Source organism: Chroicocephalus ridibundus, chromosome 19 (genome assembly GCF_963924245.1).
Source record: "Chroicocephalus ridibundus chromosome 19, bChrRid1.1, whole genome shotgun sequence".
Classification (NCBI taxonomy): Eukaryota; Metazoa; Chordata; class Aves; order Charadriiformes; family Laridae; genus Chroicocephalus; species Chroicocephalus ridibundus.
This window is the reverse complement of record NC_086302.1, coordinates 9,190,013-9,202,843: the sequence shown is the minus strand read 5'-3', so window position 1 is coordinate 9,202,843 and position 12,831 is coordinate 9,190,013. Positions and strand designations below refer to the sequence as shown.

The 12,831-nt window shown below is 42.1% G+C and overlaps 1 protein-coding gene across 2 annotated transcripts in view; it reads left to right on the top strand.

Annotated features, from left to right (window-relative positions):
* The window catches only part of RLF (RLF zinc finger), a 54,221-nt gene that overhangs the window by 14,721 nt on the left and 26,669 nt on the right, over nt 1–12,831 (top strand). Inside the window, exons 1-2 of one of the 2 annotated variants that reach the window (XM_063355689.1) lie at nt 9,195–9,492; nt 10,003–10,135. In XM_063355689.1, coding sequence (XP_063211759.1) covers nt 9,403–9,492; nt 10,003–10,135 — 223 coding nt within the window. In that variant the 5' untranslated portion in view covers nt 9,195–9,402. Of the gene's footprint in view, nt 1–9,194; nt 9,493–10,002; nt 10,136–12,831 lie in introns of those variants that run through there. The other variant, XM_063355688.1, reaches the window with a different exon arrangement.

Below are 12,831 nucleotides of genomic sequence, written 5' to 3'. Positions count from 1 at the left end.
CCCAGGTTGCCCAGAGAAGCTGTGGCTGCCCCATCCCTGGGGGGGTTCAAGGCCAGGCTGGACGGGGCTTGGAGCAACCTGGGCTGGTGGGGGGTGTCCCTGCCCAGGGCAGGGGGTGGCACTAGATGATCTTAAGGTCCCTTCCAACCCAAACCATCCTATGATTGTATGAATCTCAAATGCAGTACTGACTCAGCAGGTCAGGTGACTTGTGTAATAGGCCCATTCTTTCTCACCTTCTGAGGGTTTTCTTTCAGCTTTTAATACAAAGGTGCTGAAATGTGAATGATGCTCATAACTGAACTGGGCTCTGCTAGCTCTGTACTGCATCCTAAAGCACTCAGATTAGGGAAGAGTTACTGTTGGAAAAACGTTTGCATTGGCTGTCTGGATTGCAGAAGGTCATAATCTGAGGGATAGCAGTCTTTTCAGTAGTAGTACCTCACCCTTGTCCAAATTGTATGATAGTTGTTTGGGTTTGTTTTTGTCAGTTTCAGTGGTGGCAGCAGATAAGTGGTCTGTTTTGCCTTTCTCTGAGGCAGTGGCTTCTATCTCCTCTTGAACGTGCAGCTCAGTAGCAGATGGACTTGGGATAAGTATCACTACAAGGCAACGAATCTCAGCTACTGTAGTGTGCCATTACAAAATCTGCTTGTATGGTCTTTTGGCACTTGTTGGTTGGCAAGTGTTTACCGGGGCCAGGATGGGTATAGTCCTGTCCCGTCAGTAGAGACAGTGAGTTCATGCAACCAGGAGTTGGTGTTTCCCTTTCTTTGCCTTTCAGAACTGTGCAGAGCTGAAAATCCTGTTTGTTCGTACTTCAGTCTTCTTCACCGATCAAATATCTTGGAGTTGCTGGAACAGATTTTTGGGTGACACTACTCTGTGTAATGTGTGCTGAGAGCTCTCTGTGGCTTCCTAAAGCAGTGTCTCTTGCAGCGCTGCAGTACATTTAAGTACAGTATAGCACTGGCAGTTTGAGGTGATTCTTTCTCATGTTTGTTAAACTATTTCTCGACAGCAAGGGCCAGGAATCTCTGAACTATATGCTCAGGAAATGGTATAAATTCTCAAGACTTGCAGTAAAATTGTTAAATTTTTATTGATTATTAACGCTTTGTTGAAGCTCTTTGTGAAGAATCTGAACATATAAACAGCACCCTCAAAAGAAGTGCAGACTGATTACCAAAGGTCTTCTGATAATGACAACTCTTCTGATTCGTCTGTTATTTTTCTTCAAGAAAACATGCTGTTTAAAAGATATGGTGTCCTTTCTCCTCTTACAAGTCATAACTATGAGGAACCTGGAACTTTTTGCCATTATTTAACACAAACCAATTGGAAGAGCTTTGCTGATCCGTTCTACCTCTTTCCAAAGCATAACATGTGCTGAATGCCTTAGCGGAGTGCTGTAGCTCAGTAGTGCTCACTGAGGTCAGTCTTCCAGGTGAAATTTGAAGTCATAGGCTGTTAATTATGATTTTTTATTTTTTTTTTACTTAGTGTTTGACCTGATTTACACTTGACACTGATACAGGTTAAAGCTGTAATGTTAGTATGTGGAGGGGAATGCACAATGGATGCTCTGGCAACCTATTGGATTGAAAAGGCAACGTATGGTGCTGTACGGTTGAGAAAGGTCAAAAGTAGAGGCTGCCAAAATGGACTTGTATTTATTTTGTGGGTAAGATACAGTATCCCTTCTACCTGCACACTCATAATTGTTTTCTTAATAACCCACGTCTGAGGATAAAAAGATATACATAGACTTCTATATGATCAAAACTGCCGCTTAAGGAAACTCCGGACTGTGATTCCATACTTCATAGGTATAAATTTAGATAAGGTTGTTGATACCCACTGGCATTTTTAAAGCTGTCCTGAGGCTATAACTTGAGCATCTTTTGGCAGCAGCACTGACTTAAGTCACCTTAAGTTCACCTTAAGTGACTTAAGTTCACCTGCTTGATTCTACTACTGGCTATAAAGTGGGGAACTGATCATGCTTTAATTTAAAACAAAAAACAAACCACACAAAAACCCCAAACTACTCCTCCCCTGAGGCTCTGTCGTGGTTTAGCCTCAGACGGCAACAAAGAACCACGAACCACGTGCCGCTCGCTCGCGCCTTCCTAATACAGGAAGAATCGTAAGAAAAGGCAAGACTCTTGGGTTGAGACAAAGGCAGTTTAACAGGACAGCAAAGGGAACAGGCAAACAACAACAACACAGATAGGGGAATATACAAACACGATTACGAAACTGCTGCTCCCCGCAGCTCGCCAGCCGGACCGGGCGCCTCAGCGCCCCAGCCCGCTTTTAAGCAGCAACTTCCTGCCCCCTCCCCCGGCAGCTCAGGGTGGGCGTGGCTCACATGGCATGGAATACCAGGAAAAATTAACCCTATCCCCACCGGAACCAGGACAGGCTCTTTCTGCTGAATTTGGTTTCCTGACCCAGCTTGCACAGGAAAGAAAGACTTGATAGAAGGAACAGCTGTGTGAGCATAAGGATTGCTTAAGTGATGTTTTCAAATGCTTAAATACAGACTGAAAAAAGCCTTTGTGTGTTGTAGCTCATGTATTAGTGTCTCAATGCTTTAGTTAAGAGCAGTTTGAGCTCTGGTTAAGAACAGATGAAGTTACTTGCATCTTCAGGGTGCAGCTGTGACACTCCAAAATGTATTATTTTCTTTTTTTCCGTTGACCTTGTGAGTAATGTTTCAGGCTCAAGCCTGGAAATCAGTCATTGTAAGCATCATACTTGGCTATCTTTGCACCTGCAAATTAGCACTAACTCTTCTACTGATATCAGCAACCGATTTTGAGGCCATGTCACCAGTAGCTCACTTGCTAGTTTTACTTTCTTTATAATCATTTTTAGAAGTAGCTTGCTCTTTAATACTGGATTTTTAGTTAGCAAGCATGCTAGGAGCTAAGAGTTGCAACACAGTTACAGCAGTTACCTAAAAATAAAATCACTACTGGGGCAATATTTGTAGAAAATCTTGGGTAACCCTAAGGAAGATGAGATGGTTAAAGTTATCAAAACTGCTAGATTGTTGCATTCAGCTATGAGGCTTTTAATTTTGGCACTTCTTAGGAGGTGGGAGTCTGCACTATAGTTCTGCATTTGGAAAGAACTCCTAATGTGTCCTTTTTCACTCACTTCTGATGTTAGTTTGGTTTTGTTCTTTCAGGCAGAGAAGAACAGGCAGAAAGAACTACTGATGCCGTTAAGTGTGCTTTCAGTATGTCTGGTAAATGTGTTGAATGTGCAGCCCTCTGAAGGTGTCTGTTACGGAAGAGTCATAAGGTAGCTCAAGTTATCTAATCCACCTCTTCGCTCAGAGTATGGGCTATCTTGAATCAGGTTGCTTTGGGTCCTACCCCACCAAGTTTTCAGTGTCTCTAAGAATGGAGATTGCACAAACTTTGGGTAGTGTTTTGTCCTGATTTCAGCTGGGATAGAGTTAATTTTCTTCCTAGTAGCTGCTGTGTTTCAGACTTAGTATGAGAATAATGTTGATAGCACATATTGTTTTAGTTGTCACTAAGTAATGTTTGTATTAAGTCAAGGACCTTTTCAGCTTCCCATAAAAGCTCAGAGGGACCATAAACAGGACGAGCTGGTCAAAGGAATAGTCCACACCATAGACCATTCCCTGCTTGGGAGCGGCTGGTCAGCCAGTCATCGGGTGGTGAGAGCAGTCGGATTGCATCACACCAATCTCCTGGTTATGCTCCGTTTGAAACTGTTCAGCGTAGTTTGCCTTGTTTGCAGTGAGGGCTCACTACTGACTTAAATTACAGACCCTAGAGGCCTGTTGTGTCAAACTGGAACCTAGCCAGCTGGTCAACTGATACCTGGGGTTGTGCCAGGTTGTCACGTCCCACTCTCAGTAAAGAGGGGGGGTAAGTGACTTCAGATTTGTAAATTCTCAACAGTGCGGACTAAGGTGAGATAAATCTCAAGGTCCATATTGAAACATTTATTAGCTTCCCAAAATGGTTAGTATAGGTCTTAACAAGTCCACGATAATTGGTTAGGTATATAACAAATGATGGCAAATGGGGGGGTGTGCATCATGTTACTGAACAACAGGGACAGGACAACTTATGGCAAGCGGTACTTAAGGTTGTACTTAAGGTTGTTACTTCACAACTCTAACTGTTACTTAACAATTCTAAGAGAAAAGAGAAAGTGAGGGATAGAGAAAGGAAAAGACAGAGATAAAGAGATCACCTGTCCTGGTTCCAGCGTCTTTTTCAGGGAGTCTTCCCAGGCATAATCATCTTCTTTCTTGGGAAAAATCTTCCCAGGCACTATCTTCTTCTATTGTTTCTTCTTTGTTCCCCCCTAGGGGCACTTATTTTCCCCTTTTACGTTTGCTGAATTAGCACGGTCCGCCCCCCTTGCCAGGGACAGCCTTGTCTCAGGTTTCTCCCTTCTCCCAGGTGACGTGTGGCATGATTTGGATGGAGAGAGGAATGCCATGGTCATCCATGTTTAGCATGGTCTCTATAATCTTCATTAGCATATGCAGGGTGTGCGCTTTCATATGCATTTCGTGGATAATGAAGCAAAGGTCACTCATTGAACACAATGGCCTCGAGAACTGAGAACTAGCGAGCTCACCACACGAGTGGCAGAACTACCCTGTCTTCACAAGACAGTTCTCCCACACTTTCAGGTGCCAGAAGTGTGAGCCTTATCAGTTCTTTGAAGGCCAGGCCTGCATTATTTATTTCCTTGCGAGTGTTTGAGGCATTCCACTGAAGGCTTGGAGGGGCTCCTACCCCTCGGCAGGGAATTTACAGTCCGTCCCTCACACAGGTGCAGCACTTTGCATTTGCCTGTGTTGAACTTCAGTGAGTTCCTGTCAGTGATGTTCTGTGGCCTGTTGAACATCTTTCTGAATGGCAGCCCTGCCCTCCAAGTTCTGTATGAGCCGTGGGCTGGCAGAGAACATGCTTCGTCCGGTTATTCAGACAACTAATAAAGATGTTAAAAGTATCAGCTCAGTGTTGACCCCTGAGAAATGCTGCTAGGAGACAGCTGCCAGTTGGTTTTTGAACAATTGGTCACAAACCTTCCAGGCCTGGCAGTTGAGCTGATTTTTCTACCTGTATTATTGTTCCACTTTTCCGTATTTTAAAAATCTCATTTTAAAGATAGTATGGGAGACTGTCAGAAGCCTTGCTAAGTCTGACTGCTCTAATGTCATCTGCAGTGTGTTATCACAGAGGGTAGTCATGTTGATAAAGTGACTTGTACTTGGCAAGTCCTGGCTGTTCCGTGTCACATTTTTGTTCTTCACATGTGGTTTCCAGGAGAATTTGCCCTGTAGTCTTTCTGGGGATGGGTTATGCTGACTGGACTGTAGTTCCCTAGTGTCTTCACCCCTTGGTCTTGAAAATGGGCATGGTGGTTTCTTCCAGTCACTAGGAACCTTCCCCCAGTGGCTGTGACTTTTCAGAGCTGGCATTGGTCTTGCTGGTGACATCCGTCAAGACCCTTGGCTTCTATTTGGTACTGAGGATGCTAACGTGATTGTCTTAACATCTCATCTGTTGTGCTGCTTCATGGCCCTTCCCCGCCCCCAACTCTGCCACTAGTCATAGGGACCGGGAAGGTCAGAGTGCAGACCTTGAAAGCAAAACTTGAGGCAAAGTTATTGAGTACCGCAGCCTCTTCTCTGTTACTCGATGCCCTGTCCTGTTGAGCTGGTCTCACACTTTTGTTGTCCTTCATTTTGCTTTCAGTCTTATATTTTCCTCAGCAAAATGAAGGAAACTAGATGGATGCTCGTGTCCTTCAGCTTGGCCCCCAGAGCCTCGTATTTACTCTGGATGTGCAGTGTGGTTGGTGTCCAGGTGTGTGAGCAGCAAGTGGTGGTAGCCTGAGGTCAAGCCTTGGCAGCTTCTCTGCAGCAGCCCAGATCCAAGTCGCTGTGAAGCACCAGACCTTGTGAGACATGAAGTCTGATTAGCAGCTGGAGGTGGTGAATAGTTAGGTAGGATTTTAGCCATGAAAACGGATAGCTTGCTTTACTTCCTTCTTCCTTTCCCATCTTACCTATTACAGTAAAGACTGGTTATTGCAGGAAATCCTGTTTGTTTTAGAGGTTAGTCTGGGCATCGTGTTTCTTTAATGGCATGACTAGCATAGGAAGAAGATTAGCTTAGCTGTGGAGTACAGTTCCAGTTTCTGGAATCAGGAATATGTTTTGTGCTATGTTATCAGCTTACATGGAAACTTAGAAAATATGCTTTACTTATCCTTGATTTCCCTATGTCTTGTGACAACAAGATCTCCTACAGATATTTAACACCTGCATTGCAGAAAGCCACCCCGTATTCTTGCTCATCCTCTAGAATTTCACAGTTCATTGTGTGCTAGATGAGCAAGCAGGAAGGTGACTTCTATAATGAGCTTTGTAGGAGTATATTATCTTTCTGTGGTCCCCTTTTGATCGTTGGATTCTTCACTCAGTACTTGCTGGGAATGACTTTCTTCTAAACTTGCCTGTGTTCTCAGTTTAGTGAAAGAATGCCCTGAAGTCATCCGTATACATAGACTCCTTGAAGAGCCCCATATGCTTAGTTTCATATTCTGGAGACTGACCGACTGTCCAGGGGATGAACGCATTGGTATAAACTTGCCACTGGACACAGGCTTCAGTGGTGAAGTTACACTCGAGTTTATTCCATATAGTACACAAGTATGCTGTGGATAGATGTAATTGGGGAGCGAGGAGGGAACAGCCCTGTGTTAGCTGTGCTTCACTTTAACTTAGGATTTACAAAACAGCATGTCTGATAGTGTGGTTTTGGAATTATTTGAGAGGAGTCCTTTAAGAAACTTCTGAGACTATTGTGTACGACAGCTATGGATCAATGTAGTTGAAACTTTCACTGCAAGGATGTAATTTTCCCCTCATGACTCTCCTGCTGGGAATAAAGCTTCACTCCTTAGTGGGTAGATGCTTTGCCCAAGAGTTAAATCCAGGTTCTCCTGTGCAGAGGTTTATGGAGTACAGTTTGCTGCAGTATTAGAAAGGAAATTGATATTTATGTCAAAACATTAAAGTTGCTCTGAAATTGGTCTTCTCGTATTGAATGTTGTCCTGGTTTCAGTTGGGATAGAGTTAACTTTCTTACTAGCAGCTGCTATAGTGCTGTGCCTTGGATTTGGGATGAAAGCAGTGTTGATAGCATGCTGATGTTTTTCGTTGTTGTTAAGCAGTCAGATCCTGTTACGCTCCTCATACCACACTGCCAGGAAGTGCACAAAAGGTTGGGAGGCGACAAGCGAGACAGCTGGCCCCAACTGACCAAAGGAACTGTACTGCATGGTTAAAGATGGCAAACTGAGATATATATACACAAACAAAATAAAATTTTATTTTAATTTATAATGGTGTGATCAGGCTAAAGGATACAAAATAAAACTTGATCTTGATCAATAATGGCGTGTTCAGGCTCAAGGACATTAATCAGAACATCTGCTACACAGTATAAAAACTATAGCTACTACTCATTACAATTATCATTTACTAAATCAATAGTTCAAAGCTAGGTTGATAAGTAACTCTTTTATAGAGACTGGTGTTACTCACACAAGTGATGAGCACCTGTGGGTTGCTCTCTTTCGCTCAGCCCTGAGGGGTGTCCCCGCACAAGGGAGGAATCCCAGACGTACCTGTGGGTGGGAGCGTACTAGAATCCCTCCTGATCAAAGACGGGACTAAGCTTTTATGGTATAAAGTGATTGACTGTCAGTCATTTGTTGCCAAGCCAAACTGTCTTGCTCAGTGAAACACCGTTATATTCTTATTATTTCTCTGTTCCTCCTGAAAATACCTGGTTTCGCATCCTACCCTGTGACATTCATTTTGGGGCTGCTGCATCAGGCTACTCCTTAGTGTCCCTCAGCCCTAGGGACCGTATGACCTCTTCACGTCTGGTAACTTTCCACCAGAAGACTTTTACAAGTAGTTCAAGATGATGCTAGGCAGAGTGTCCTCTACGGGACTATTCTGTGCCATATGACATCATGCTCAGTACCTAAAGCTGGGGGAAGAAGGAAGGGGGGATGGCTGGAGCGATGGTGTTTGTCTTCCCAAGTCACCGTTGCATGTAATGGAGCCCTGCTTTCCCAGAGATGGCTGAACACCTCCCTGCAGGGAAGCCGTGAATGAATTCCTTGTTTTATTAAACTCTCTTTTTCTCAACCCGTGAGTTTTCTCACTGTTATTCTTCTGATTCTCTTCCCCATCCCAACTGGGGGAGTGAGCGAGCAGCTGCGTGGTCCTAACTGACGGCTGGGGTTAAACATCAGTATCTACTTTATTAAAGGGAATCTGTCTAACGATTAAATGCCAAGATGCCTTTTACTGTTAGTGGGAAAGTCTTGGGTATTTTCATGGCAGATTCACTTGGTTGTAGAAGGTAACTCAGGAACTTGAAAAACACATCTTGTGTGCTGCAGTGTGGAATGCAGTTCATTGCTGTCTTTTGACAGCCCCTGATACAAGGCTCTTTGGTTACTCTGGTATCCCAGTGGTCATAGCAATGATAATTCAGAACATGGAATTGATTCCGGTATTTAGAGAGGATACAATAGAGGCTATGGAAAGCTGTGGCTAATAATAGTGTTTAAAGTACTGCTAACTTAAAGCACAGCTCATTAGAACTAGGGGACATTGTCACATATCAAACTAATTCTTAAGATGTGTTGTGACTTATGTGAGAAGCATTTTTACTGAACATGTAGCCACAAATTGCCTACAGTAAGTTGGCTTCAGTTTGTCAGTGTTAGGAAATTCTGTGTGGTGATATTTTAATTTTTTCAGTGCAAGTCACCCTAGATAGATTTCCTGCTAGGGACAGTAAGTGCTAGAATCTTTGTTTTTTTCTTCTGTGTTAGACTCCAACTTCTGTCTGTGCATAACATCTCTTTTTTTTTTTTTTTTTTTTTTTTTTTCTTCCTTCACTCCTTGGATTTCCAAAATTGAAAGTGGTAGGGCCTAGATCACTCATGAGTGTTGTGCTACGTATACGGGTTTGGTGGGTGAACTTCTGCTGTAGACCTGGGTGCTGCGCAGAGTCAGCCTTCAGAGCGTCAAAACTGTCAGGATCAGAAATCCATGGTTCTTAGACTACAGGCGCTGGGCACGGAGTAGTTTCTAAGGAAATGTTGTATCTGTATCCAGTAGAATGATGTTTTCATCTCAATAAATTATTCATTTCCAGTTTTGTGTCTGGACTGTGAGTGTTGTCCAGCAGACTGTTGTGGATATTGTGCACTGCTTTCTCTTTCTTAAGTTCCCCGAAACTTCTTGCATGTCTAACCACCAGGAGACCTCCAACTTCATGTGACCCCTGCCTCTTTTGGTAGATGAGAGTCTTTTCTGAACATCTCCCACTGCACTACTTCTTATGTAGCTTAAGGATATTTTGCACCGCTGCTCTCACATTCCTCGGACTAGTGAGTGACGGCTTTAATAATTCTGAGAAGTGAATTGGCTGGCTTATCTCAGTAGTGTTGACACTAAATGTAAAACTTTACACTCAGCATTTTGTTACTCATTTTAAACCTCATTCAGATTTCTTAAATGGCACTAAATGCTTTGATACAAAATCATCCTTTGTCTCTTATACAATAGTTTTTGTAATTTTATTTATATGTATATGTGTACATGACAAAACATAAAAATTCCAGAAGAGTTACAACTGCAGAATATGCTTTTTGAGTTAAGCCATTTCAGTTAACTTTCAGTACTTTGAAATTGGGAAGTTTTGCTATAGGATTAGAGAAGTGAAAGGACATACTGTTAAAATCCCAGTGCAAACATGTCAAAACAGTAATGACTTAGAAGAATGGTGTGAAATTATTAGAATACAGTCAAATATTAGGACAGATAATGTAAAATTGTATTGGTTTACTGTTTAGCAAAGACTTTAAATGACTCTTTTTTTTTTTTTTCACATTTTGTAGGATTCACATGATGCTTTACTGGAATTTGGGAATAACAATCTCCAAATATTGGTGGATATCACAAGGGAAGGAGTATGGAAAAATCCAGTTCTTCTTAAAATTCTATCCCAGCAACCAGTAGAAACTGAGGAAGGTAAGAATGTGATTTTTAGAGATGATATGTGACTATTAAGAAATTATCTGGTGTAGTTTTGGTGGGGAACCAGTGATTCGAGGTCAGGACAGACTTGTATTTTAAATTGCGTTGTGCAATAGTACTCATGTGTTCCTAAACGATATTTGTGATGGAACTCTCTCACTGGTACTCTGAATACTGTGTCCTTGCTAGTGCATCTCTGCTTGGGCTATACTATCCATTAGTTTGAGTATTTTGAAACTCCATTTTTCAACAAAATTATTTCTTTTTTCCATCATAAAAATACAGAAATTTTCCTCCCTGAGGTGGTTTGTTCATGATTTTAAATGTTTTCCTGAATGCTTCCCAAGGAGGAATTGTATGTGTCCACGCATTTCAGAGGCATGTGGAGGAGCAACCTGAGTGTGCATTTTTCCTTTATTAAGCTCTGGGCTGGGAAGCTTATTGTGTTTAGACTGTGGAAATAAGATCTTGAATCAGAAAATGTTCGGAGGTGTGGAAAAGGAGATTTTAGCATTATAATTTTTGAATGTCTTCTCTTAAATTCTCTTCTTTTACTCACTGAAATTTTTTCATATCTATTGGTGGTACCATTAAGTACTTGCAGGTATTTCTTTTAACTGTTCCATTAACAGTACATCAGACCGCAGTTACCTCAGTGGCAATCTAAAGTTAAAAATAATACAGAGGGGAAGAAGAGCTTAAAATAATGTCTTAAAAATTAAAGGGGTTTTAAGGCAAGCTTTCTTCCATTGCAGAATCCTTCTTTCTGGCTTTGGGTAGCCTCTGTTTGAGTTCTGTTAAGTTAGTACTTTTTAATAAATGAGAAACACGTTAAGGTTATTTGAGAAGATATGTTGCTTCCTTGTGCTAGAAAGCATTAAAAAAAAAAAAAGGCAGCCAAGTGTGGGCTGCAGTCTTTGCTAGTCTTCACTTCAGGTATTCAATAGTATGGCAGAAACATTTGAACTCCAAACAGCACTTAATCCCCTGTCCAACACGTCTTGAAAATAATTGCATTCCGTACTAATGTCCTGTCTTGGAGTCTTTCATTTATCGTATTGTTAGGCCATCCAGTTGCCCGGTTGCTGCTCTTAATGTATTTCTATGCAAAACAACTTGCATTTCATAATGGGTCCATATTACTGAAAACCTTCAGCTATTGAAGAATCCCATACTTGGAGAGTGGTATTCCAGCGAGGGCTAATGTTTAGCTAGCTTTGCAAACTCCCTTTACCTGTGGCAAGCCAAGAGTTCTTCTGGAGGACTGATGTGAATTCCAGTAGGAGCTATTTCCTCATATCCTGTGTGGACTCCATTATAGATGAATTTGCTTCTTACACACGGGACTGGTTTTATCAGTGGCTATATTACTAAATGCTGCTACACTTCTTTGTTCCTGTGCAGGAGGACCTTGACATGGTTCAGACTACCTCTTGACTTCAGCAGTAATAGAACTAGTTTGTTCAGTCCTTTGGCTTTTGAGTTGAAGTTTCTGCTGATGCAGATTGACTGACACATCTTTGACCATGTTGAATTGGACTGAGTGTAGGTTCCCATTTCTGAGATCACTTGGCATCCTTGAAACGATTCTTCATGTACATAATTGTCTGTTTAGGTAAATCTGAATACATCCACAGAGAGTCGTCCTCACTGGTCGGTCTTTCATGTGATGCAAGCAGAGGCAACAGGACGATCATTGGAGCTCTTCTAGAGATTTTGTAACTGCACAAGTGCTTTCTCATACAGTCTGTAGTAGTCCACAGGCATGCGTAAACAGTCTGAATGTGACTTTGGAATCTCTTGTTAGACCAGTCTCTCAAAGGAACGTTTCTCAAGTAAATCATAAGGTAATGAGTTAGACATTTTAAATAAAGGGCAGTTCTAAGAAGCCAAGTACCTGCCTAAAATGTTGCTTCTGAAGTCTTGCCTTTGTGGCAATCATGGAAGCCTTGGTTTGGTTTCTTGCTTGCTTTCAGGGTATCAAAGAGCAGATAAACTTGAGGAAAGTGTCATCCTTGTAGCCTGTTGACATGCAGCATAGCTGCTTAGACATATCTAAAAGATCTTTCTACAAGCTTTCTAAGCTATCCAAATGTGTCAACTTAGCACCCAAGCAAGATGTTTTAGATATTGGTTGAGTGCTTTCAACTGACAATGCAGGGAGTGGTAAGTAGTAGTAGAGCTCGTGCAGTATGTGTTGATGCAGAAAGACAGCAAGAGCACCACAGGAGAGTGCTTTGCTCCTCCTGCTGTTCTGGTTTGCAGTAAATACTGTGAAAGCGGTGGATCAAAGCAGTAGTGTTATTAATAATGGAAATGGGAAAACAGCGAGAGGGGAAATAGGGATATTTAATCATAGAATCATAGAATTGCTGAGGTTGGAAGGGACCTTTAAGATCATCGAGTCCAACCTTTAACCTGCCCTGACAAAAGCCACTTCTAAACCATGTCCCTAAGTGCCCCATCTACCCTTTTTTTAAACACCTCCAGGGGTGCTGAATCCACCACCTCCCTGGGCAGCCTATTCCAATGTTTAATAACGCTTTCAGTGAAAAAATGTTTCCTAATATCCAATCTAAACCTCCCCTGACGTAACTTGAACCCCTAAATAATTAGGTTAATACCTAGAAATGCTATGAAGTAATGCTTCAATAGTTAAATAATTCTGTGCCCTTACATTACAGAGGATG